Source organism: Leuresthes tenuis, unplaced genomic scaffold (assembly GCF_036924035.1).
Source record: "Leuresthes tenuis unplaced genomic scaffold, fLeuTen1.0.hap1 SCAF_10, whole genome shotgun sequence".
Lineage (NCBI taxonomy): Eukaryota > Metazoa > Chordata > Actinopteri > Atheriniformes > Atherinopsidae > Leuresthes > Leuresthes tenuis.
The window spans coordinates 9,176,634-9,202,367 of NW_027325364.1; the positions used below are offsets into that span (position 1 = coordinate 9,176,634).

General features: G+C 39.2%; 3 protein-coding genes across 3 annotated transcripts in view; 2 read left to right on the forward strand and 1 right to left on the reverse strand.

Moving 5' to 3' along the window:
• The window catches only part of stk40 (serine/threonine kinase 40), a 412,820-nt gene that overhangs the window by 215,962 nt on the left and 171,124 nt on the right, over nt 1-25,734 (reverse strand). The window lies entirely within an intron of this gene.
• On the forward strand, nt 199-3,244 carry snip1 (Smad nuclear interacting protein). The gene is made up of 4 exons (XM_072393836.1): nt 199-521; nt 1,106-1,235; nt 1,601-2,142; nt 2,302-3,244. The coding sequence occupies exons 1-4, from the start codon at nt 361-363 to the stop codon at nt 2,555-2,557; spliced, it is 1,089 nt and encodes a 362-aa protein (XP_072249937.1). The 5' UTR covers nt 199-360; the 3' UTR covers nt 2,558-3,244.
• Nucleotides 4,960-23,910, forward strand: LOC140316127 (mitogen-activated protein kinase kinase kinase 5). The gene is made up of 28 exons (XM_072393837.1): nt 4,960-5,454; nt 5,553-5,692; nt 6,476-6,663; nt 6,832-7,000; nt 7,434-7,540; nt 7,709-7,879; nt 8,119-8,231; nt 9,555-9,714; nt 10,461-10,611; nt 11,736-11,840; nt 12,209-12,258; nt 12,765-12,860; nt 14,410-14,494; nt 14,762-14,895; nt 15,467-15,594; nt 16,740-16,876; nt 16,971-17,076; nt 17,167-17,324; nt 17,880-18,081; nt 18,362-18,530; nt 18,875-19,040; nt 19,356-19,541; nt 19,640-19,745; nt 20,630-20,855; nt 21,093-21,205; nt 22,661-22,758; nt 22,867-22,943; nt 23,132-23,910. The coding sequence occupies exons 1-28, from the start codon at nt 5,115-5,117 to the stop codon at nt 23,226-23,228; spliced, it is 3,978 nt and encodes a 1,325-aa protein (XP_072249938.1). The 5' UTR covers nt 4,960-5,114; the 3' UTR covers nt 23,229-23,910.

Genomic DNA, 25,734 nt, shown 5'->3' on the forward strand with positions numbered 1-25,734 from the left:
AACGCCTGCGGGTTCCTTTTGCGTTGTTGCCTAATACCTCTTTAAGCATACGGAAGTACAACAAGAAAAAGACAGGACATTTCTGAATGTTTAATTCTACGGCTAAGATTTGCATCGCGTTTTTTATTTTTAAAGAACGACATGCGAACATCAATAGCCATAGCGGAACCAATATTGACAGTAGTCAGCTGTCAGCTCGACATAAATTATCGGCGAACCACAGGAAACGGAAAGGCGTGAAGTTAGCATAACACCAGAAGTTTAGTTTCGTACTGAAGCCTTTGTGTTTTATTTGCGTATGTTTGTTTTAATGATGTACCTTTAATCGTATCACGGTCGAATTGCTGTTATTATTTGGGGATGGCTAAAGTGAAACGACACAGGAGAAGGGAATCTCCGTGGCGGGAGCCCGAAGTAAAGATAAAGCAGGAGAAACTGAGCCCCAGTAGGCCACAGAGATCACGCCGCTCGAGGTCGAGATCCGCTGGCAACTCCAGTCCACAGAGGAGAAGAGTGAGCAGGTACGTGAAGAAATGTTAACATATCGCCTCACTTTTGCCTTCTATTTCCTTTTAATGACCTCGTTAACATGCGACACGTATTTTCGCCAAGTTAGGTTAAAGTAGCTTCTTTCGTTCGTTAGCCGTTAACCGTGCCGTTATACACATTGTCAAAATATTATTTTTGTTATTTCAATTTCTGATTTGAATTAATAGTATTTCGAGTAACAGATCTGAACCCACCAAGAGAAGAAATGCTGGTGGGGGTTTAAAAAAAAAAAGTTCATTCGTTAATTGGCAAAGGCCAAAAAATGATAATAATCGGCTCAAATCTGTTATCTCTGTCGCTTACTAATGACAGTGGACAAGTTCTGTGAATTCATATTTAATTTATAACAAGTTGTGGTATAATAACTGTCTTGTAATTTTTATAATTGCCGTAGGCTACCTGTTGCTTTATTTTGCTTAGACTTTAAGGGAATAACATGCTTTGTGAAACAGAAAAATATTGGTTAGATTATTCGAAATTTGACGTGACAATTTTTGATTGTCTCCAGCAACTTGTATCTTAACATATGTATGGTCTCTTTTGCTCTATTGTGTAGATCACCACCAAGGACGAGGGACCGCTCACCAGGTAGAAGGGACACATCTCCTGCGAGACGAAGCAGCAGATCTCCCAGAAACAGGAGAAGTCGCAGTCCTCATCGTGGTGGGGATGTCAGAATAAAGCGGGTGATTAGGCTAAAAGCTTCTAAGCAGGAGATCCTGAATTGAAAACTGATAATCTTCTATTGAATTTAGTGTCATAAAAATATACTTTCCTGAGATGTGCTACCTAAAACACGCAGACCCCCTGCACTTAACAGATATATTTGAATATGCCACTTGTGAATAAAAGACCATACAGCACTTTGGGCTTGACTATTCTTTTGAGAATGTAATGATTTAAAAAAAAAAATAAAAAAAAAAACTGCATAAAAACATATTTAATTTGGTCTGAGTCCAACAACACTGTCTATATGGAGAGTGAGTTTTTAGACTAGGTCGTCCAGTATTTATTTTTTCTCTCCCTATTGTCTTCTTTCAAAATGTCATAGGAGCGGGATGAGCACCGGACTAGTGGTGATGAGCGGAGAAGAAGGAACGATCAACCAGAAGAGAGGCGGAGCAGGTGGGAATCAGACAGGTCACGAGATAGAGACCGTGGCGGGGACAGGCATCGTGAAAGGAACGCGCTCGCGTCTCAACAAGCTGAGCGACGGCAGCATGATGAGCGCCGCAGGGAAAATCGTCAGCAGCGGGAAGAAAATCAAGAACAAAATTATGGACAATCTGAAGGAGGGAGCAATGACTCTGACGCTCCTCCTGCAGAGAAAGAAAAGCCCAACTTTGAACTGTCGGGGGCACTCACTGAAGACACCAATACTTTTAGAGGAGTGGTGATCAAGTACAACGAGCCACCCGAGGCTCGGATTCCAAAGCGCAGATGGCGATTGTACCCTTTTAAGAATGATGAACCCCTTCCTGTCATGTACATTCACAGACAGAGTGCCTATCTGTTGGGGCGACAGAGAAAGATTGCTGACATCCCCATTGACCATCCATCCTGCTCCAAGCAACATGCAGTGTTTCAGTACAGGTTGGGAAAACAGCTATATGTGAAAATGACCACACTGTACTGTTTTAGAAAAAAAACTTTAATCAGTACTGTGTAGATAAATACTAATCAGTCGCTGGTTTTGGAACAAACTGATTGTTTTGTTGCACTAAAAATGATTTTCTGTTTGTACTTCTGCAGACTGGTGGAGTTCACACGAGCAGATGGCACCACAGGCCGCAGGGTGCGGCCTTACATCATCGACCTCGGTTCTGGCAACGGCACCTACCTGAATAACCAGCGGATCGAGACCCAGCGCTACTACGAGCTCAAAGAAAAAGATGTTCTCAAGTTTGGCTTCAGCAGCCGCGAATACGTCCTGCTGCACGAGTTCTCCGACACAAGCGAGGTGGATGCCAAGCAGGAAGAGGAAGATGACGAGGGTCTTGATGAATAAACCATTCCCACATATTCTACTGCCACAGTTAATTCAGGTTGGCTAAATAAATAAAAAGAATGTTTTGCGGAAAAAAAAAGTGGTTGTTTTTGAAAAGAACAGAGCAATAAATGGAACTGCTAAATGTGGGACTTGAAAGTATTGAAGGTTGGTTTGTGTTGTACATTGTGAAATTATTCATCTTTAGCTTAAACCTGCCACAGCTGTCTCCAAGTAGACATCCTATTCTCAGGTTTGTGTGACGCATGACTGATCTTACGCCTGACAGTGCTCACATTACACAAGTGCTCAGTGTCAGATGAAGAGATCTTACTCATCAAAAAGTAATTGTGTATATATAAATGTTTTGGGGTTTTTTGGTCAAAACACAGCGTTCAAAATATAGCTTATTGTTTTTGTCCATGCGATATGAGTACATGATCGGAATGTGAACTCTCGATTTTTATTTTTTTAATTTTTATTAGAAATTTAATTGTCACAGCAAATGTTACAGACATGCAGATTATGATATTTACTTTTTTTCTGTTCTGTAACATGGGGCGAGTAGTTGATGCTGATGCTTTCTTTGCGCCACTACAGTGTGTATTTGCATACTTCCCAATTTGTTTTCATCAGTTTAAATGCATTCATATTAAGTTTTCATTTTTGTACTGTAAATAAAGATTAAAAGTTTAGATTCTCTGAAGAGTTGTGTTGTAGCCAGCTTGTGTGTATTCTTGCTTTTACAATTTTATTTCACCACACCTTAAGTCTTGTAAGATTTGTTCGTATGAACCTTTTTTTTTTTGCAAAAATTTACAAATGACTCTCAATAAATATACATAAAAATACCACCATACATGACATATGAAGGCTTTAACAATGGCAAAAGACTAAATGAGGGATTTAAAAGTTTAAAAGTAGCTAGAGACCTAGAGAGTAGTAAAACATAGTATAAAACCTCAGCACTTGTCAATACCAGTTTCTCTCCTCTGTGTAATTGGAACCAAATGGGGGACACAGGGAATTCTTTTTTTTTCTGTCAAAGAGGACTTTGGAGCAATAGCCTGTTATAGTTTGTGGGGCTTTTTGGTTGTTTCAACTTTCTTTTCACAAATGATTGAGTAAACTTTGCTTTAAAGACAAAAAAAGTGTATTGAAGGAGACACATTTAGAGTTATTACTGTATATAGTTGTTCCTCCCATAAGACACCAATTGTACTGGGCATGGATTTATGGTATGGGTATGGGGATAAGAACAAGTTTTACAGGACATCATTCCACTACTATTTCTCAAATGATTTTATGTACATGTGACATTGTTGTGGTTATTAACTCGTGTCTCCCTGTTCCAACAGGTATCCTTTGAATGGTGTTTTTTCCCCCTCTTTTCTGTCTTCTCAAACCCCAGCTGGTCGAGGCGGATGGCCACCCTTCCTGAGTCTGGTTCTGCCAGAGGTTTCTTCCTGTTAAAAGGGAGTCGTTCCTTTCCACAGTCGCCACAGGCACGCTCAGGACGCGAGATTGAACTGAAGACAAGTTTCGGTGCAATCTGTTGGTTTCCTTAGCTAGGATATTGTTTTTGAATTGACTCTATATGAATGAATTGGATTATTTTGAAATTAATTAATTGGATTTCATTGGATTATGATTACAATTAATTGAATTCCATTTTGAAAGGCAATGCCACTTGAGGCTTTGAAACCTGGATGTAGCAATATAGTTGTTAAGATGAGAGCAGATAAAAGTCTGGGGGACCAAATAAAAAGAGCATCATCACTGTATTTAAGGAAATTTTAAGTCATCCAGGATTCATTGTTAGGTTGACGAGCTGTGAGATTTGCAAGGCTTCTAAATATGCGGGCTTTAGCATATTGTATAACTGAATGTCTTCTACATAGAAAAATGGGATGTAGCCGGCTTCACGATCTTAAATAAGCTTGCCCAGAGGGCGCATGTCACATACAAAAAAACGGAAGCAGTCCAAGGACAGACTCCTGGAGCACGCCGCATTTCAGATGATCATTTAAGGGATAATGTTTTTTAAGATTATGGGAGAAAAAGTTCTGGTGTAATAAACTACAAGCCAATATCTTGATCCCAAGTTCTCTAAAAGATGGCAGAGGCAATACTGGGAAGTATCAAAGGTTTGTACTTAAATGCCGGAATTAATATCAAATCTTATTTTTCATAAATTGTATAAACTAGCATGAGAAATATGTTTATAAGTAGATTCACATTTTCCATAATTAAGGCTGGCAGTGAGACTGGGACATGTAAAGCTGTTGCTCCGATTCTTTACAGCGAAATGAACAAACACATTTTTTCACAGCAGATGTCATGAGAGAGTCGATTGAGTTTCGGTCTCGCCGACGGGCGGAGCAGGACGGGGGAGGAGAGGAGAGGAGGGGCCGGCCGAGTGGAGAAGAGTGCTGGGAGTGTTTGTGGATATGTGGTGAGAGTGGAGGCGGCACACCTGGGGAATTACAAGAACAGGTAACCGTGCAGTTGCGTTTTTAATACAGTGAGTCCCAACGAAGGACATGCATTGAGTTTGACCTGCGGAATCGGGCAGAAAATGTACACGGCAGAGCGCAGGCGAATGAGCCTGCACGAGCTCAAAAGAAAGGATCCGGTCTGGGTGTCTGCTGGAAGTTTGTGGCAGGACACATTGACGTTAGAGCTGAGCGCCAGCAGCGGTTCGGGTAAACAGGTCATTTCCCCACGAAGTCGGACCAGAGCAATATCAGTGACATATATTGTCAATGAGGACGCATCAGTGCCGCAGACTGAGGAGAACTTGTCTTTGAAATGTCTGAAGGAAGCCTGCGCGGACGCCTACGCGGTTTTAAAAACTATTTCATATGAGAGAGTATTACTGGGAACCACAGACGTCTTGGATAGTTTCTACAATGCAGGCAAGTGCAGACATGTGGACAGGGTAATTTGGATGACACACTGGTGCATGTTATGCCAATTACGCAAACTCACACTTCCTCCTAAATGTTTCCCTCAGACGTAGCAGTGGTGGAGATGAGTGACACTTTCTGCCAGCAATCCCCTTTCTACCACCTTGGAGTGAGAGAGAGTTTCAATATGACTAATAACATCATTCTGTATTGTTACAAACAGGATAGTGATCTACAGGCGCTCAAGGTAACAAATTCAAATTAGGATGCATTACACTGTGGGTGACTCTCACGTTTAACCCCAGGTGCCATAATAGTTACACATTCTGCAAAGTAGTTCATATTTGTAATAACATACCCCTTCTGTCAGTATATTCAACATTCAAGTACAATATCTAGAGAAGTGAGAATGACCTTGCATTGTTATAACTAGACGGCCCAAAATCTAAAGATGTTCATTATGTCATAGCAAGCCACTAAAGAGGTTTTGCTATAACTTTAGTTGTTACTTGTTGTGTATTTTTTTTTGAGCAGATTACTAAACTTAAATGAAAGAATCAGAAGCAATTAATAGACAGTTGTTGGTGTTGTCCCACTATAGATGCAACCAATGATTAGGATCATGATTGATTAATCTTATATTACCTTTTCATGATAATTGAATATGAAAGGGATGGATGCTTTGGTCAATTAAATATTTTTGTGAAAAAGGACCAACTACAATTCTTTAGAAAACTATATCTGAGGAAAAAAATTTAAATCCAAAGATAATGTTTCATGGAACAGAAACATGCAGCATATAATAACCCTAATATCATATATTAGGCTATTGTATATATATTTCAATAATCATGTCATTCATTAGAAGTCCTATGTAAATTTTTGGTGAAGGAGATTTCTGCCCATCTTGAGTTGGAATTATTGTTATGATAAACAGAAGTGCACCAGCATCTTCAAACCTATGCTTAGGGCTTGTGAAGCCATGGAAGTTCTTCCTGTGTTTATTGATACATGGGATATCTTCCTTCAGGAGCAGTGTGGGAGTTACACCTTCATCCCTTATGTGGTGTCACCTCAGGGCAAAGTGTTTGCCTGTGATGCCAAAATGATGTCTTGTATCAAAGAGTTGATGCAGCCTAGTATACAGCTGGAGCCCATTCTTACCCCCCTGGTGGACAGACTGGTGCATCTGCTGAACAATGTACAAGTTCAGTCCAGGTAAGTCACATGCTGGAGGGCTCTGATCACAAATAATATCCGGTGCAGATTATACATGCATGTGCTCGTCCTCTTAACCAGCAGTCCTCATTTATGTCACCTGGTTGGTTTATTTAATATTGTGAAATTGTGGAATTGTATGCTTCCCTTCTTTCTCCATACTGACAGTGAGTACTTCAGAGAGTCAATCAGGCATGACATCCGTATGGCACGAGAGAGGTTCAGTGGCCAAGCCCTAAGTGACGAGTTGAGCCGCATCCAGAAACGCTTGGATACTGTAGATCTGCTCTCCCCTGATATAGTCATGAGCCTGTTGTTGTCCTACAGGGACGTTCAGGTGTGTGTTTATGTGTTAGCCCATCTGTATGTGCATGAGTTAAAGACTGGACACAGAAAACGTAGAAGGCCTAGGGCTACAATGAATGATTATTTTCTTGGATGTAATTTTATATAAGGTTTGAGTAAATCAAATGATAATTTTAAAAGGAATTTAGCCATGTCTTCTCTTTGTAAAAAGAACCATGAATAAAGTCAGTGATCTTCATATTTATCTTAAAACATGAAAAAGATTAATTTTATGGAAGCTGTAGCTGATTTGACATGATGTAGCAAAACTTTGAGGCACTTCAGAGTCATTATGAATAACATGGGCACGGATATGAACAAAAATGACTGTGTAGCTTTAAATTATTGTTATTTTTATGTTATGATGATGTAATGTATTAAATGTCATCAACAATGCATTGGGATTCTGCTCCCTTTTTCCTCAGGACTATGATGCCATGATCAAACTGCTGGAAACTTTGAACAGCCTGCCCATGTGTTCGGTTGCAAGGCATCAGAATATCAAGTTTCACTACATATTTGCTCTAAACAGGTACCCTCACGCCCATTATTGTGACTTGGTTTTGGTTTGCTTAATTAAACTATTGGAATCGTCTCCTCTCCGGTTTCAGTTATTTGGTTTTGTGCCTATCGGTGCTTGTAGCTTTTATTTGCTTTGTATGTCTGCCTGGTAAAAATGGCTCACATTTTCTCATGTTAGGAGAAATCACCCTGGAGACCGTGCAAAGGCTTTGGAAACTATTCTGCCAATTGTGGAGTCGGGGGGCAAAGTGGCATCAGATGTGTACTGCTTATGTGGACGGATCTACAAAGATATGTTCATGAGCTCAGGGTTCACTGACCATCGCAGCAGAGACCAGGCCTGCTATTGGTACAACCAGTTTGTGTGCTTGTTTATGTTGTCACACAAAACTTTCCACATCTGTGAAAAGAGGATTAGGTCTGATTTTTGTGTTTTAAGATTGTTCCGTCACTGCAGATCCAGTTTAATAGTCAGTCCTTCATGTGATTGTAGATGCTTGTTTTTGTTGCGTTTGTTTTGTTACTTTTCTGATGCATCTTTTCTGACACGTTTGACATCAGGATTTTTTCTTTCATATTATTTTTCAGGTATGGAAAAGCTTTTGAGACGGAGCCAACCCTCCACTCGGGTATTAACTGCGTGGTCATTCTGATGGCAGCTGGACATGAATTTGAGTTTTCTATTGAGCTGCGAAAAATAGGTGCCAACACAGTATTTAGCTTAAAAGCCTGATTCAAACTTATTTACTTCCATTTACTATCATGAATGCCATTACACTGAAACTTTTATGGGTGTAAACCTTACAAATGTGTCATTCTGCACTGTGTCAATCAAATTCATATAAAATCTTTGGTGGTATTTCAATATCCTCAAAACACATTTTAAATTCCTATTTCAATTATTCATAAAAAGGGTAACAATGAACATGTGTTCAGTGGATTAAGTATTTTAGAGCTTTTTTTGTATTACTTTTAACTTTAAAAACAAGCACATATAGGAGAGTATAGGCCAATATGCTATAACATTACAGAAACCCACAAAATAGGTCCTCCTCTAGCCCTTCTCTGTCAAGGCAAGGATTCCTCTAGATCTATGAATCTGTACTGTGATATATATCATCGAGTCGTCTGCAGCAGATTCTATGTCATGTAATTTTGGAGGTAGGGCCTGTGTGGATCTGACTTGTTTTTACGGCACAATAACAGCTGCTTGATTGGATAGAGTTTTATAATTTAAGGTCCAAGTTCACACCTCAAAACCTTCTGTGGTTGCACAAACCATTGATAGACGTATTCTCTTTCTGAAAGAGGTGACTGCCATTAGGGAATACCTATGTCAAAGTAACATCAACTGAATGGCAGCATCAAATGTTTCCCAGCAAAACAAAGCGTCACACTGCCTCTGTTAGATTGCTTCCGTCCCACAGTGCATCCTGATGTCTTCCTCGGGTGAGCTACAACACAAGTACCCTGCCATCTGCATGATGCAAAAGAAAATGAAATTGTTCAGAGCAAGCCATCTTCTTACAGAGCTCTGTGATCCAGTTCTGATACCCACATTCATTGTAGGTGTTTTCAATGATTCACAGGGGTCAGTTTGGGCACAGACCGGTCCGTAGTTACACAGCCCTAGATGCAACAAACCGCTATTAGATGTTTTGACGCCTTTTCTGAAACAGCATCCCAGTGTTTTTACTTCACGTCAGTGGTCTGAATGTTATGGCTTATTGGTGTACAACTGCAATCGAGGTGCATCTCACATTTTTTTTAAATTTATTAAAATAGTTTTTACATAACATATGACATGTTCCTTGAAGTCAACACACGTTTGTCAGTTGGCACCAGTAGAGGGTTTCATCCACAGTTGTGCTGATGATGCACACATTTTATTAGCACTTACTACCATTATGTTATTTTGTTCCTGCTCCATCTCATCACCCTGCAAGATGAATGAGCTCTTTCTTATGAATAAGTCAATCGTCTGTTCATTTGTTAACAAGCTATTGTGTTATGCTTTTGTCTAGGTGTGACCATAAGCTCACTGCTTGGCAGAAAGGGTAGTTTGGAGAAGATGAAAGACTACTGGGATGTAGGCTTCTATCTTGGCGCAAACATCCTTGCTAATGAACACAGGAAAGTCATTGAGGCCTCCGAGAAGCTCTACAGACTCAAGGCCCCTGTTTGGTGAGACTGGAGCACCTATAGCTGCATTTTGACAAGAAGCATTCAGAATGTAAATGGCCTGGAGCTGGTTTTTTTTTTTCATTTTCCAAGAGCTAAAATATTATTTCAGCCTTGGGTCTGTTGCTGTTCATCTGAGGTCCAAGGTCCAGGATAGGCAAATTAAGTCAGCTGGAGTGTGTTTCTTCACCTGTCTCTGCGGTGCCACACTGAGCCTAGATGGACAATAAGATGTCCCCATCAGCTGTATTAACCCAAAATCTCTCCGTATGTGGTTTGGGTTTTTTATTTATGCCTTACAACATAACAGCTGTGAAAGAATTTAAATGAATATTTTATTGCATATTTCTCATAACAGCTGCTGCTGTCTGCGGATCTCGGATTTGGATGTTTTTATTTCTGTCTTAGAGAATAACTGCTTTGAAAAGATCAGAGATGGAAACTTGAATACTCTAATTTCACTGCTTTCTTATTACAATTTAGGGGTGCGCCTCATTCTGGAGTTTACCACCTCGACTATCTCATTGTGTACAAATACAGAGAAGTGCTGGTCAGCTCCATTCCCTTAAAATCTGCTAATGTTACAAATTTCTGCATGTTTTTTTTTTTGTTGCTTTGATTGGTCCCTGCAGTTGAAATGCAGCCTATACTCGATCAGTGGGAATTGTGCATCCTGTGCATTAGAAAAAATATAGACCTATTACATATCATCTCCATGTGGACTAACAATTGATGTGTGTTTCCTTTAGGTATGTTGCATCAATTATGGAGACTTACATCTTATACCGTCAGTTTGCCAAGTTACCTGAGGTGAGATCTCCTAAACAAGATACAGTGGATTTCTGGATGGAGTTGCTTTTGCAGACTTGCAAACCCACCGTCTCCACAGACCGTTGCCCCGTAAGCATATAATGCATATAACTTAACATAAATTGTAGGAATATGAACTCAAAAGTTTACCCTTCGTTGCACGATAGTATCTGGACACCTGGCTCTTTTCAAATTGATCTTAAGCGTGAACCCAACCACAGTCACTACTTTTGGCTTTAAAGCATCACTAAAGAATTCTGTCCTATGACCATCTTGAAAACAAACCTCTGTCTCAGCCCTGCACATGCACTCAGCCATACACATATTTGTGTTGTCATGCTTTAGAGGCTGACAGAAGAGGCCACTGAATAAGTCTTCACTTTTTCTGATTTACAATTTTAAGGATTTGAGCGTGGTGTAAATAAGCACACATGCAGTATAATGTGCATTTTATATATTACAGTGCCATGTATTCTAAGATAGCAGTGAACATTTTAAAAGGCAGCAAAATTCCAAGATTATCATGTGAAATTTTCATGAACTGGCCGAACACTATTCCTTGAGAAGAACTTATTTCCATGTTAGTCTGAAACAGAATTGAGGCGCTAACTGATGCTTCATCTGTGAGGTAGGGACAATAATAACAAGTTTGTAAGTTGCGCTTCAATTTCTGATAAATCCTGTAACAGGGATGAGCACGCTGCTGTTGTTTTGGTATTTCCTGTCATGATGTTTCATTAGTTTCACAAGATAGCAACGGTGGAGCTAACTCTGCCTCTGTCTATCATCCTGTGTTTTTCTCTGAGATCTTCCAGTCTTATTTTTATTCATTGCTCATACACACTTACGTAACTGCATATGTCACAGTTTTTTCTTTCACTTTATTTGTAATGACAACAGCCATCCCCAAACCCCGTCCCCACGCCTCTCTGATATGATTTGATATTGACGATAGTTTCTTTTTTTTAGCATGGCAAAATTCTATTTTCTTTAGTTGTTAGTGTGAACAACAACTGCTGTATGTTAGACCCCAGGCGCTCCAGGGCAGTTTCAGGGCTGTGAATGTGCAGTACAGAGGTTGACACACTTCAAAATGAGCCAGAAGCACAGTTTTAAGGTTCACGAATATCTCTTGTGTTGCATTAATAGGAGTCATGTGGATACTGTGTAAAACTGCAAATGAATGGGGTTCGGATTTTGGATTGCTGTTTCAGGTGCTTATTCTGGAGCCGAGTAAAGTCTTCCAACCAGCTATTTTGAGTGTGAGTGAAGAGGATGAGAGCCGCACTGTTCAGTTGAGACATGTCACACCTTTACAGGTATGTAGACCCTCAGTCCACTAGACCCACTGCAGGAGCCAGTCTATTATCAGAGTGTATTTTAACCTTTATGTACATTCTTACTCACAGAATGTAAAATTGTGTATTGCATAATGAAGGGAAAGAAATAACTTTTGTGACGCTGCTTTATGGTCTGGTAAATGTTTAATCAGGGCAGCGTTGGAGCGTGTTCTTTTAGAGTGAGTGTGTGTGTTTTAAAATGACTTTCCTGCAGCAGGGATGTTTACATACATTTTTGTTGCATATGTATATCCATGCAAATGAAAGCTGGTTTGTCACATGATTCATTGTGTATCTACAGTCAGACTTACTTATTTCATGATTTCACTCAATATTTGATTCTGCAGAAAGGTTTACACCAGTGGACTTTTCCAGCATCTGCAATTCGAGGCGTGAGGTAAAGAGGAGCACAGCATGTACAAACATCTCTCTGCTCTGGGTGTGTTTGAGCCTACAGCATAGCCAGAAGACCCAAAACATAAGGGTTGTCTTGGAAACCTTGGCTCGCCTTCAGACTTATGTTCTGTCAATATAGTATATTGTTGTTGTGTCTTTTTGCTGACTCCCCTGTGGCTACTGATCAGTGTGTACTTTAACCTTGCCTTGCTTGCCAATTTGCCACTGTGGCCATTTACAGAGAACAACTTAAGCAGTCAAGCCATAAACAATTTTATCATATTGTAGTATCACAGGGAGATGGTGAGAAGTACATTTTTCTGTTGGAACAGGCATTGTTCTACATCTAGCACTTAAACAAAAACACAAACATTAGCCATTGCTTGAGGATGACAGATATAGACTGTTATGGTCTGTGTCAACATCTCTTGTGTTCTGCAGAAAACCATTTGCATACAGCTCATTCAAACAAATAACCTGTCTGTATTGCATTCATTTTACCAAAAGCGCATCAAAGATTGATGAGCGGAGCTGCTTCCTGTATGTCCACTACAACTCGGATGACTTCCAGCTTTGCTTCCCTTCTGAGAGTCACTGTCAAGGGTGAGAGACTATAACATACAGAAATGCAGGAGGGCAGTGTGTGTTTATGTGAATGAGGCCAGGTTAATGACTTGCTTTCTGACCAACTGCCTGGATGGAATGATTGTGTAAAGATAAACAGACTATCCCTGTGGGGACAACTGTTTCAGGCTGAGTGCAGTCATTGACCTGAAGAAATGAGTGTGATGAAATTACTTTGTATGAGTCATACTTCCTTTTGTGCCCTCCCCCCAAATAATCTCCAGAGTAGAAATCTTTTTGCTGCTTGCTTCAAATGCTCTTGTGCAATCTAGAACCAGATCAGTTTTGAGACTAGAGCGTCTTTTATAAGGTTACAGAACTCAGGATTGTTTGTTGTACTTGCAACACAACACCTACATCATTCTTTTCATATGAATTGGAAGTAAAACTGAAACTACTTGCAATACTACAAAATAAGAAAGCGGGAAAATAATGTTTTGGGTTTTCTTTTGTGATGTTTTTTATTTTTTTAAGTAGATGCCATACAGTGGTTTCTTCTTTTAATATAGGGTTTGTACAGCTGGAGTTTTACAAATTCCAAAGAATATGCCCAAGGAAGTCCTCCAGAAAAAATGTGCAAACACAAGTTCACAAAAAAAATGTTTTACCAGTATTTCTCAGCAGCCCATGTCCAGAATTGTATTGTTTCACTTTCTTTATATTGAGCAATGCTTCCTGGACTGGAAGAGCAGACAGGGCTTGCCGGCGAAGAGGAGAAATAGAATGTGCTTTTTGAACACCGAAATCATCAAAATCTGTTTTGATACAGTCCCCAGATGAAAATCGATATGAGCATATTATGGACTAAAAGCCATATTATGTGCTTTTACAGAGCACATAAAATAACCTGAAAATACTTTAGAACATTCACATAGCACATTTAAATGTGCTCTGGGATGGTTTCTTGTAAACACATACAAGTGTGTTATCATGATCTCAAGCTTCGTGTATAAGTGTATAAACTGTGAGCATAAAATAGATGGACATAGCAACCGTGATATTTTCATTGCCGCCAGCACCATCTTGGTGTTTTTTAAACTGGACGTTGCTAGATGTTGCTTTAAATGAAGTCATTATATACAGAATGAAATGTTTCAATAATGCTACAAAGAAGAGGACTAGTCAGAAATCATAAACTAACTAAGAATATATTTGCTCAGGTAATAGATCAAAAAGTAGTGTCACTTTTGTTTGTCAAAAACAGACAAACTATCTTTTGCAGACAGGCGTTTCTCTGCCCTGGCTAGTAAAAAAAATGCAGCTTGTGGCTCTTCTTCACTGGCTTCATTATTCAGGCATGGAACAGATTTCCCTTTTAGTCACTATGGTCTATGTTTGCATAGTTCTTTTGGCCAGCACACTGGTTTGGTTTTGAACCTCATATCAAAGCTACTTTTTCTTCAAACCAAAGAAAGAGGTTGACATCAATAACACAAAACTTATTTAGAGCTGGCCCTGATTATTGCTTGTTGTTATATTAGGACATATTCTCATCCACATTATGGTTGTCTCTCAATGTTGTTGCTAGTTTCTGCGAGCTGGTTAACTCCCTGCTTCAGCAGGCTCAAGATTCCGCTCTGGACCCAGATCATCTATCTGCGGGAATACTCGAGGTCAGTAAGTTCTTCTTTCCACTGACGCAATGAAGGATCTATTTTAGGTCTCCCTAGTCTGGAAAAGTAGAAAAACAACCACCAACCCATGGGAAGCAGTTATTCCTGAAACACAGCGTCGAACTAATCTCAGTTAATTTGACATTATGTGCCACTGTGATGAATGCAGAACTCGTGTTTTCTTGGCAGAAATCTCACAATTGCTTCTCTTTCACTGTCTGCTTGTGAAATTCCTCTCAGTTTGGGCTTTTTCCATCTCATCCTCAGTACATCTATGAGACCAATCAAAATGACGACAAGGTGGTTCTTGGGAAGGGGACTTATGGTGTGGTGTACGCTGGAAGGGACCTGAGCAACCAAGTTCGCATTGCCATCAAAGAGATTCCTGAGAAGGACAGCACGTGCGAGAAATATTTTTGTTCACTCGACAACACTGAGCTTTAGTTTTTCCCACATGCTTATTTCACAAAATCCATACTGGAAAAAGATTTGACAGAGGTTCTATTCACCAGCAAGGTCAAATTCCCAGGAATCTTGAGGGAAATGGAGTGTTTAGACTTGTTATTTTTGGTTTCTTAATATAAAATAACTTTTTTGTCAACATGAAGAATTCAGTGCAAGTGAATAATATACACAAATTAGTAAACATTTGCCAGACAGTCAAAATCTTTTTCTCATTTTTACGTTTATTTATATATTTAATGATTTATTAGCAGCTGTTACTCAAATTGAGTAATAGTTAGTAGGCTTTACACATTCCATATATCAAACAGCAAAATAATTTTAAATTGCTATATCAGCGGAATTTTAAAATTTTGAAACACCAGGTGTGAGCATTTACTTTGCTCTGTATGAATATGTTGTGATTTTGCACAATGTTTGCACATTTTGAAATAATTACTATATCATACCACGTTGTGTTGCTGAATTTAAGAGAATTTGACACCTAATTTTCTCTTTTGTGTTACACAGATACTCCCAACCCCTCCATGAGGAGATAGCTCTGCACAAGAGGCTCAAACACAGGAACATTGTCCAGTACCTGGGCTCTGTCAGTGATGATGGCTTCATCAAGATTTTTATGGAAGAAGTGCCAGGAGGTACAGACGCAGTCATTTGAAATCATAACACTCTTAGCTGACAGTAGTATCAGGTCACTACATGAAATTATGTTATTTACAAAAGAAACCACACCCTGGTTATTTGGAAATTCCAGGACATGAATAAGCCCTGCCCCTGCTTCTACACATGCACGGATTTACTTATTGTGTTGCTTTGTTAGCACAATGATACCTTTGTTCAAGCATTTTTAATGCGTTTTCAAGGTTTGAAAAGTGCTTCAAATTGTGTGAAATTGGAATAGCATTGCTTGTGTAATAAAATGAATAGTTTGCTATTGAGAAAATGAAAAAACAGAATAGAGTTTGACTGCAGCACAGCTATATCCATCTCAACAACAGACATTGGAGAGACAGCCAATACAGAGAAGTAGCAACAAGCATGGCCACTCTGCCATTCCATGTCATTCTTACACTTTTCTTACATAAAGGGCACAAAATGTTTTTTTTAAGCAATGGATGGCACTTCCAGCTCAAATTGATTTGTTTTTACAGGAATATGTTTTATTCAGAAGGCTGAATGAGCTGATGGACTGCATACCTTAAAGACTAATGTTGTCATATCTTCCACATATTCATTTAAGAATTGATTTAGAATTAAAATTAGTCAGACCTGCTTGATGGGACATTATTTTAGTACTAAAAATTCCATTTGTCACCCTGCTGTAGGAAGATATCACAAAACATAATTTTGGTTCTTTGTAGCTCAATGACATCTTATTTTATGCGATAAAGAAAAGGTCATTTTAAGTATATATACACTGTTAGTACAGTAAATTTTGAAAATTCCCCTTGAATTTGCTCATGAATTACTTAATTTTGACATTAGAACAGTTTGTGAAGCCTGCAGGGAAGTAAATTGTTCAGATGAGTAATTAAACAGGATGATTATGTCACATCCACAGTAAAGCAGCTTGGGTGGGTGTTTCCATCTTACTCACTGAAGTAAACATTTTTAGTCAATGATGTAATTGTCAGAAGAAAAAAACAACATTTTGAAATGTGGGATTGAAAATGAGAGCAACTCTTTCTCACATCTCCCCTTGTATGATCATGTGAGGTACAGCATTTATACATCAACTTTTAAAAATTAATCTGCATGTGATATTTTGTAATCTCGCTTTTAGGAAGTTTGTCATCTCTTTTGCGATCCAAATGGGGTCCACTGAAAGACAACGAAGCCACCATCATCTTCTACACCAAACAGATACTTGAAGGACTCAAATACCTTCATGACAATCAGATAGTCCACAGAGACATCAAGGTGAGCAAATCCCCCTCTGATGAGGATTTTCTTCAGCACTTTCACCTTATTGTTGTGGTTTATGCCAGTGGCGGTTGTCTTATCTCTGCTTCAGGGTGACAATGTGCTGATTAACACCTACAGTGGAGTGTTGAAGATCTCTGACTTTGGAACATCTAAACGGTTGGCAGGGATTAACCCCTGCACTGAAACATTTACTGGTGGGAAGATGACCATTGCGACTATTTAAAATACAAATTAAAGTGTAAATGTAACTTTTTAAATGGGAACTGGTGTTTAATTCTTAAAAGGAACTCTCCAGTACATGGCCCCTGAGATAATAGACCAAGGACCTCGAGGTTATGGTAGGCCGGCAGATATCTGGTCTCTGGGGTGCACGATCATAGAAATGGCAACAGGCAAAACACCATTCCACGAGCTGGGAAGTCCTCAGGCAGCCATGTTCAAGGTAAACAAGGGAAAGTTTAGTTTTTATGGATGTATTGCCCTATAGATATTTGTTTATATGTGAGGAAATTTGGCAGTTATTGATACATTTCATCACTTGCAGTGGGTGATTGTACACCTCTGAATAAATCAATTTCAACTTGATGATCTATTCAGATAACAGGGCAGGTCAACTATGCCAAAGCCTTCCATGCTTTGTTGATTTTCTTGCTATTCCAAGTTTCCACATTGTTCTGCTTTGTCTGATAGGTTTCATTTGGATTGAGAGACTAAGCCACAGATTTTTGGGCGTGTGTGGTCAGCTGCAGAGTCACACTGGTCTCCTGCAGAAAGTGGATGCAGAAACCTTGAATTGGCTATTCTGAGAAAATACACACATTCAAAAAACTTAGATGATGAAGCTTAATGACAGCAAAATAATTTTCCCTCAAGTCCCAACAGTCTAAACATAAACTCAGCAGTAGTACAGCTACTGAGCACCAGCAGAACTCATAGCATGAATAACTTGAAATAATTCATGAAAATCTGGCACTAACATTCCAACAATTCTTTCTAGGTGGGCATGTTTAAGATCCACCCCAAGGTTCCAGAGTGTATGTCCGATGAGGCCAAGGGCTTCATCATGAACTGTTTTGAACCAAACCCAGATGAACGAGCCACAGCTGCAGAGCTGCTGCGGGATGCTTTCCTCAAGTCGCCCCCCAGGAAGAAGGCTAAATCCCCGGAGGAATCAGAACCCAAAGATTCAGCTTATTCTGGTGATACTTTATCACACACCATTCTTCTTCAGTCATTTTCGTCATATTTTTAAAAAATCTAAATTGCTTTCCATTTTGTTTTTAGACAGTATTCTACACTTTAGTTATCTTCCTCCTTTGCATCAATGTGACCTTATTTTTACCACATCTCTATTTGCCTTGTTCTTTGTGGTCAAATTTCTTGTAAACTTGTTATTGTGCCTGTCATGACAACCATGTGTAAACAGTTGCCCTTAAATCGTGTAAATCTCTATAAACGCAGTCTCTCTGGGTTTTGTAGCAGACTATCAACGCAGTCTTTCTGTGCCCATCTCCATCCTTGTGGAGGACACTGATTCATACTCAGACTCAGTTGACCTGTCTTGTTCTCTGGACCTGAGAAGGCACCACCCCACTGTAAGAACAGATGGAATCTCAGAGAGCCAAGTAACCACCACCAGCTTCCTGCCGTGAGTGAGATTTTTGCTCAATAGAAAACCAAAGCCCTACTTTTTCTGCATAACATCGTTGTGCCATATCATTGTGTCAAACCACAATGGGGCCTCAAGTTGAACTTGACTGTCAAATTACATCCTGTCTTGTTAAAGAAATTGTACAATGCCACTGTATCAAATGCCACCGCTGACACCTCTGGTAAACAGTGTCTTTCATTAGAAATAAGCTGTACATGACAGATATCCATTTATTCACTTCTTCATCCCCAGATTTTCATTTCAGTACATTCAGGGCTTGTTTTTTCATCTGAGTTTGGTGATTTAGTTTGACTTATCTCTTTATTGCCTCTCCCGTGCAGAATACCAGACGACTCTGTATCAGACATGAGCAGTCCAGCCTCAACAGATGAAAATATCGGTCTTTTTATGCTGCGAAAGGATAGTGAGAGGAGGGCGACACTGCACCGAGTCCTCACTGACTACATCAGTCACGTTGTGTCTAATATACAGGGGTCTGTGCCCGAGGTGGGTGAAAACTGACCACAGCAAGTCAAAACAAAAAAAAACCTGAAATCTGTTAACTGCAAGACATATTCAGGATTTTGTTCCTAATTTCCAGGTTGATTCTTTGTTCACAAATTATAATTGGCTGGTTTGTGGAGCCGATGTTTTACATGAAAAATGACATTGATGCTATTATCAATCTAACAATAAAATGTCCTAATTGTCTACCATTAACACACTCAGAATTGGACTACTGAGAGATAAAGATCAATTTGTACATGAGGAACAAAGCAAATACTGCATCCATAAATTCCAGTCTTTTTTTTTCTTTGAAAGTATGATGAAGGATCCTCACTCACCACCAACCACATCATTACACTCATTACCTGCTTGCGAGACAATATCCGCTCCCCAGACAGAAAACAGCTGACCAGTGGCCTGCTGGAACTTCGCTCAACTCTGTTAGCATCTGCAGTATCTCTGAAACACCTGCAGGCGGTGCTCTTTAACTTCCATGAAGCAGTAAGTCACTTAAGATCTTGTGAGTTTCCCTGTGATTAAACTGCTGTATGTGAATCAGTTTCCTTGCATTCATATTCAATCATGTGCTCTGTATGTAGGTGAATAAGGTACTGAAAAGACAACAGGTGAAACCTCATTGGATGTTTGCTCTGGACAACCTGCTTAGACAGGCAGTACAGGATGCCTTAACCATTCTTCTGCCAGGTAGATTTGCCTTACACACTCACTGGCCTTTTGATGCACATGCATTTGGGTGTAGACATGGTCCAGGGGACCTGCTTAAGTTAAAAACAAAGAATTCATAATGGGGAAGAAAGACAATTTAGATAACCCTGAATGTAGATGGGTCTTCATGGTTCGAAAAAAAACAATGAGCAGCAATTTCTGGCCAAAAATGATGGCAGATTCTGAGAAGAAAGGTCCAATCGGATGCCAAGGGACAGAAAACAGTAACTTAAATAGCTGCTTATTACAACCAAGGTACCCAGAGGAGCACAGTACATCAAAACTGAGATGGGTTAATGCAGCAGGAGATCACTCTGGGTGCCCTTCCAATCTGCTTAGAACAGGAAACTAAAGCTATGGTAGACTCAGCCTCACTAAAATTAGAAAATGGAAGAACAGAAAAAAGTCTCAATTTCTTCTATGACATTCAGATGTTGGGGTTAGAATCTAGTGTAATCAACCTGGAAGCATGGTTCCATCCTGCCTTATAATTACAATTTAGGTTGTTGGTAGTGAAATGATGAAATGCATGTTTTTGGCACACTTTTAGCCCCTTACTGTCATTTGTACATAACCAAATAATCAAATCAAAATGTTACAACCTACCTGAACATTCTTGCTGACCATGCCCATCCGTTTATGGCTGATCCTCTAGTGACTATCTTGTGCAGGATAATGTCCCATATATTGAGGGTTACATTATCACAGATGGGTTTCTTGAGCATGGGTTTATTAACCTTAAGTGGCCTCCTCAATCACTGAATTTCTACCAAATAAACCACTGATAACTGTTAAATTGTGTTTTTTCTTCTTTTTCATTGACTTACTTGTTTGCTTGTACCTCTAATCTCCCATCTTCACAGAACTGAAACTCCAGCTGCAGTCCTCATTTGAGATTGAGGAAAGCACTCAAGAGGAGGAGCCTGCTGACCCAGACACCCCAGTAGTTCTTCACCCTGACCTGCCGATGGCGCCAGCGGAGTCAAACATGAATGAGACGGTGCCTTCTCTTAGCCCTAACTTCCCTGCTGACATCATCAGCTTTCCCCTCAGGGAGAAACTGATAGACCTGCGAATAGAGACCAAGAGGTAGCCTTCACCTCTCATTTATTTTAGTCATGATTTTGTAAAGATCAAAACCTATGGCAGTTTTTTATATATAACTGGAGAGAGGTTTACGTTTACAGCTTTCCAATCTGCCATTTTAATTTTTTTAAGTGTATAATTTTTGCTTTAACTTTGGCACTCCTATTTGGCAGTACACAGAATCATAAAAAGTTTGAGTTGTCCCGTTTTCTGAGTGGTGATGGCTGTGTTCTGTTTCAGACTGCTGAATCAGCTGAGTGAGAAGGAGCAAGAGTACCAGGAGCTGCTGAGAAACTCTGTTGAGAGAAAACAGGAACAGATAAATGCTCTGAGGAAAACGGCTGTTGATAAAGGTAGGGTTGTTTTAACTTCTAAGCTTGGTACATCCATAGCAGTTTAACTGGGTTTAAGGGTTTCAAGGTGACATGGAGTTTTTAACTTTATTTACAAAATACAATTTGTAATGGCATGCTGGCTCTGCCTGCATACAATGAAATGAGCGAAGAGCATGAGGAAAATGGAAATGGAGAAAAATGGCTTCACCCTCAGTTAGGCAGCAGTAATAACAATCCCTCATTTAGAGACACAGAGGAGTTTCTTCTCTAGTGTTTTGTTAGATTTGATGCTGCATGTAATGACAATTGTGAGCTCCACTGAATTTCTCATTTTGCTTTAGGAAATAGAAATAGAAAAATACACAATTCATCCCCCAGTGGGGGAAATTCAAATTAGTCGAGTGGCTCAAATAATTATAAATATTTGCAATGATATCGAAATCTAGGACTCAAAGTCAGTAATTCTGAAGTTTTTTTAGCCATGATTCCTGCAAGACAGCTTACAAAGCAAATGCAAAACCTTTCTTTAGTAATTCTTGTTCTAATAACAACTAGATAACTGTTATTGAGATTTTGCCATTGATAGCAATGTAACAAAGTGGAGACTGACAATAATGTTATCTCCCACTTCAGATATACTAATACTGACACAAATCCAGTGTTGTCAAATAAATTGTGCGGCACTGAATTTCAAGTCTTAAGTTTCATTTATTTTTATTTCCTGTGCAAAGGCATTTGCATGCAAAATTATTCAAGCATGATTTAATTGTTTTCAATTCTCTGTTTGCAACAATTTTAGAATTTATTATTTTTCTATTTCAATATATTTCAATAAAAAATATTGCAGCAGAAGATTTCTTCGATATCATGCCTCCTTAGTCTGTATGGATTTGTCACTTGTTTTTTTGGTATTTTTGTTTCTAAATAGGATACTTCTTAACCAGTCTGAAACCCATGGAATATACTCATATACTCATATTTAATGAAAACCTGTCCAGCACACAGTTTGATTTGAGTCAGCTGGCATAGAAAATTGTAGAAAAATCTTTTTTGAAAAGAACTAAGCATGTTTGCAAGAGATCTTAGGAGCAAGCCATTCTGCAAGAGCTGGTAGGAGCTCAGCCTAAAGTCAGACAATAGCCAACACAAGCTGCAGCATGAACAGTATTACATCAAACAACCAAGTGGTTGTGAGTACTGTTTCTTCACACTTGCAGCAGCCATTCAGTCCCTACCACACCTCAGTTTTAGGCTTATTTCTGCTTGGCTGGTTTTCATCTAAGGCGTAGGCTGCAAAATAAGCAGCCACTGTGCTCAAACTTGTCTTGTCAGTTTGGGTAATGATTATAGACTCTTATTATACACGGTTTTCATTATGTGTAACATTAACATAACTTAAATTAATGTATGTATGAATGTAATTTGTGTCAAGGTCAGACAGAACTTAATGGTTGCAGCTTTTATACATTATAGATGATGAGTCGGCCTCACAGGAAAGCTCTAATCCAGAGACGAGGGCTTTAATTTGCTGGCTCAAGTCTGTCCCTGTGGATCAAGACACTATCGATAAGGTAAACTCAGCTGTAGCTCAGCCTTGTATTTTTTTTTATTCTCCGAGGCCAGTTGGTATTACTCATCTACCTTCTGTTAATCCACACCTGTGTGATTCTTTTTTCTAGTTGCTCTCTCATGTGTTCACCTTGGACTGTCTCCTCTTCATGGCCTCCAGGGACGACTTGATTTACTGTGGATTAAGGTGAGCTGCCTCCACACATCAATCTCATATAGTGTGTCCATGTAGAAACAGGAAGACCTCACCCTGTGGGAGTGGGAAGTCTGCATCATTAGTTAATGTTGCATCAAAAAGTCTCATTGCTGTTTGAGATGTTTAGTTTGTAACACTGTATTTAAATGTTCACATCTGTCTAAAAACTGCTGTTTCAGGGGTGGCATGCTGTGTCGAATATGGGCAGCGATCACAGCTCGCCGAAAGACCCAGCCCAGCACCCACAGCAAAGACGGCGAGGACACTCTTCGTTAATGGCTACTGATGTTGTGCATCAAAGGACGGGTTTATTGACAGGCTGGCCCTGTTTGATCTGGAGGAACAGGGGCACAGACAGTTCTGGAAGCTGATGTGAAGAGAGATTGTTTTTTGTAACGTTGTTTGAGTGCAAATTTTTTCTTAATACTGACAAATCTTCCAGTTCTTGTGCATGTAAGATAGAATCCAATAATCTGTACTTATAAGTCAATTCTGTCCAGTAACTTTTTTTGTTTTTCTCAGGGTTTTGGCGAGTGGGACTGATTATGTCTATACAAAAAGTTGCTGAGAAGAGTATTATTATGTTAGCAAACAAACAAATAGAATGCATTTTGATGTCTTCTTGTGATGTTGTTTACTGTGTTTTACAGAAAACTAAGCAGGGTTAAGTTATGAGATATATTTTAAGAGGGGTGTCTCTGTATTCTGAGGAAAAACGGGTTATTTTTTACTATAAATGCTGTGTAAAATGTATTGACATGATAATGAAGAACATTTCATCTCTGACTGTCTTGTTATCTGTATGCAGCTATCTTTTTATAACAGGGAGAGCTTTTTCTGAGGGAGTGACGCTGACTGGAAGAAGTGATGAAGTGGAGAGCAATCTTTAAATTCCTTGTGTGTTTCTTCATTTGTTTTCATAATGTTGACATCTCCTTAGAAACAGTTACATGAACTTGTGTTGGTGTATCTGTGTGTTTGACTACAGTGGGTCTACTGTTTGACTTTTGGATAATCTAGGTGAGTAGTTTTTTTGATAAATCATTTAGTTTAATCCTCAATTTTTCACCATTTGAGTAAGTGAGGTTAAGCTTTTAACTTTAGATATTGAGCATAAGTAACTATATTAAGAGTAGAAGGCAAAGATCAGGATTGCAGCAATAAGAAATTATTATACTCCAACCGAGTGCATCACTACAGGATTGTGAAATACCATATGCATGTTAGCTCTAGCCTTTGTCAGTTGGGATATGACTTTATCTAGAAGATGGGTTTGGTAACTATTGGTCACTGGTATCAGTCATTTTCTGCATTTTGACTATCCATGGGCACATTATATGTTCTGTATAATGGGGTAAAAACTTGACAGTAATGTCATCCAGAGGTGTGGTGACCCTTGAATACAACTGACATTTGGTCTGTGAAGAAATGCATCTGAAAGGATATTTGCTACCACAACTGGGCAGTAATCCAAAGCACACCACCATGACTAATCAGATTGACCCGAGTGGTAGCAACATGATCATAACTGAAAATCTGTGAGTAGCTCTGAAAACACGTTGCCCAAACATGGCCAAAGTTGTTACAGACACTTTAATTAATCTTGAAGAAAGATGTGGAGAAAATTCTCAATGACAAGTTTTTTTTATCCCTTGAATAAAGATCAAGTAAATTAATGTATGCTATATCTACAACATCCCACACTTTGTGCATTATCAAGCGATTAAAATCCACTGCAGCTAAAAAACAGCAGTATCTCCTAAAGTAACTTAAAAGTTGCATTTCCCTTTCTCATATACTCAGACTCCTGATCTCTTTTTGTGTCTGAACGTCTAAAAAAAAAAAAAGATCACCGTCCTTCTTTCAACGTGAAGATCAATTTCCCTCTGCAATAAGTTAGGAAATGGTAAAGAAATAAAAAATGAAGCTCAACAGATCAAATCAGGTATTTTCCTCTTGTGTTTTGGAATGGGGTCAGTCAGAAAATGAACACTCAGATGTTATCAGCCAAATTCAGTTTGCCAGCATCCTGTCCCTTCACATCAGCCCACCAAGGCAGGTAAATTGACATTAGGTGACTGCTTATGCTAATGGATCGTGTTAACCATGAGTCATTCAGCCTTATTGCTACAACACAGCAGCTGTCAACTCAAACTCATTTCCTTGTACGAATAGTTGAATGTAATGTGAGTGCACCCTCCTCCTTTAATAAGCTTTACAACACAGTAGAATGAGGATGGTCTAGGAAGAGAGATGCAAACTGTTAGCTGGGATGAGATATATTAGTTTGGTACTGATTTAATTATAGTAATTTAGGTTACTTTTTAAAATAGTTTTCAATGGAAAACTTTTGCAATACAGTTTGAATTGATCTCCCTTTTATTATATTTAAAAAATTAATTGTAATTATCTCTCTCCCTTATTATTATCAGTTTTCTGCATTTAAATATATACCTCTACACTTTAGCTCTCTGCTTTTCTTAGTTTAACCTAAATCCCTCCCATTACTGTTCTGTCTGAAGGTGAAGCTAAACCACTGATAGGAAAATAATGGGGACTGCTATCAAGGGGATTTTAGCAGGCTTTTGGGGGGATTGAGGACACCACACTGAAAGGCCAACCTCAGGGATTACTTAGCCCACCCTCTTTCTTTGCAACCTCCAATAGGACAGGTGACCCCACTGTCCTGGGATCAGTTTATGGCAACACGCATGGAAGCTAAATTTGACTAATGGGGGTTGCAACATGTGACAGACTTTTACAGCTGCCCTAAAATGTAAAT

Coding starts and splice junctions, on each gene's coding strand:
- snip1 (XM_072393836.1), top strand. CDS start 361: ATGGCTAAAGTGAAACGACACAGGAGAAGGGAATCTCCGTGGCGGGAG. Junction 522..1,105: donor CAGAGGAGAAGAGTGAGCAG/GTACGTGAAGAA, acceptor TCTATTGTGTAG/ATCACCACCAAGGACGAGGG. Junction 2,143..2,301: donor CATGCAGTGTTTCAGTACAG/GTTGGGAAAACA, acceptor GTACTTCTGCAG/ACTGGTGGAGTTCACACGAG.
- LOC140316127 (XM_072393837.1), top strand. CDS start 5,115: ATGTACACGGCAGAGCGCAGGCGAATGAGCCTGCACGAGCTCAAAAGA. Junction 6,664..6,831: donor AATGTACAAGTTCAGTCCAG/GTAAGTCACATG, acceptor CCATACTGACAG/TGAGTACTTCAGAGAGTCAA. Junction 20,856..21,092: donor CTGCGAATAGAGACCAAGAG/GTAGCCTTCACC, acceptor GTTCTGTTTCAG/ACTGCTGAATCAGCTGAGTG.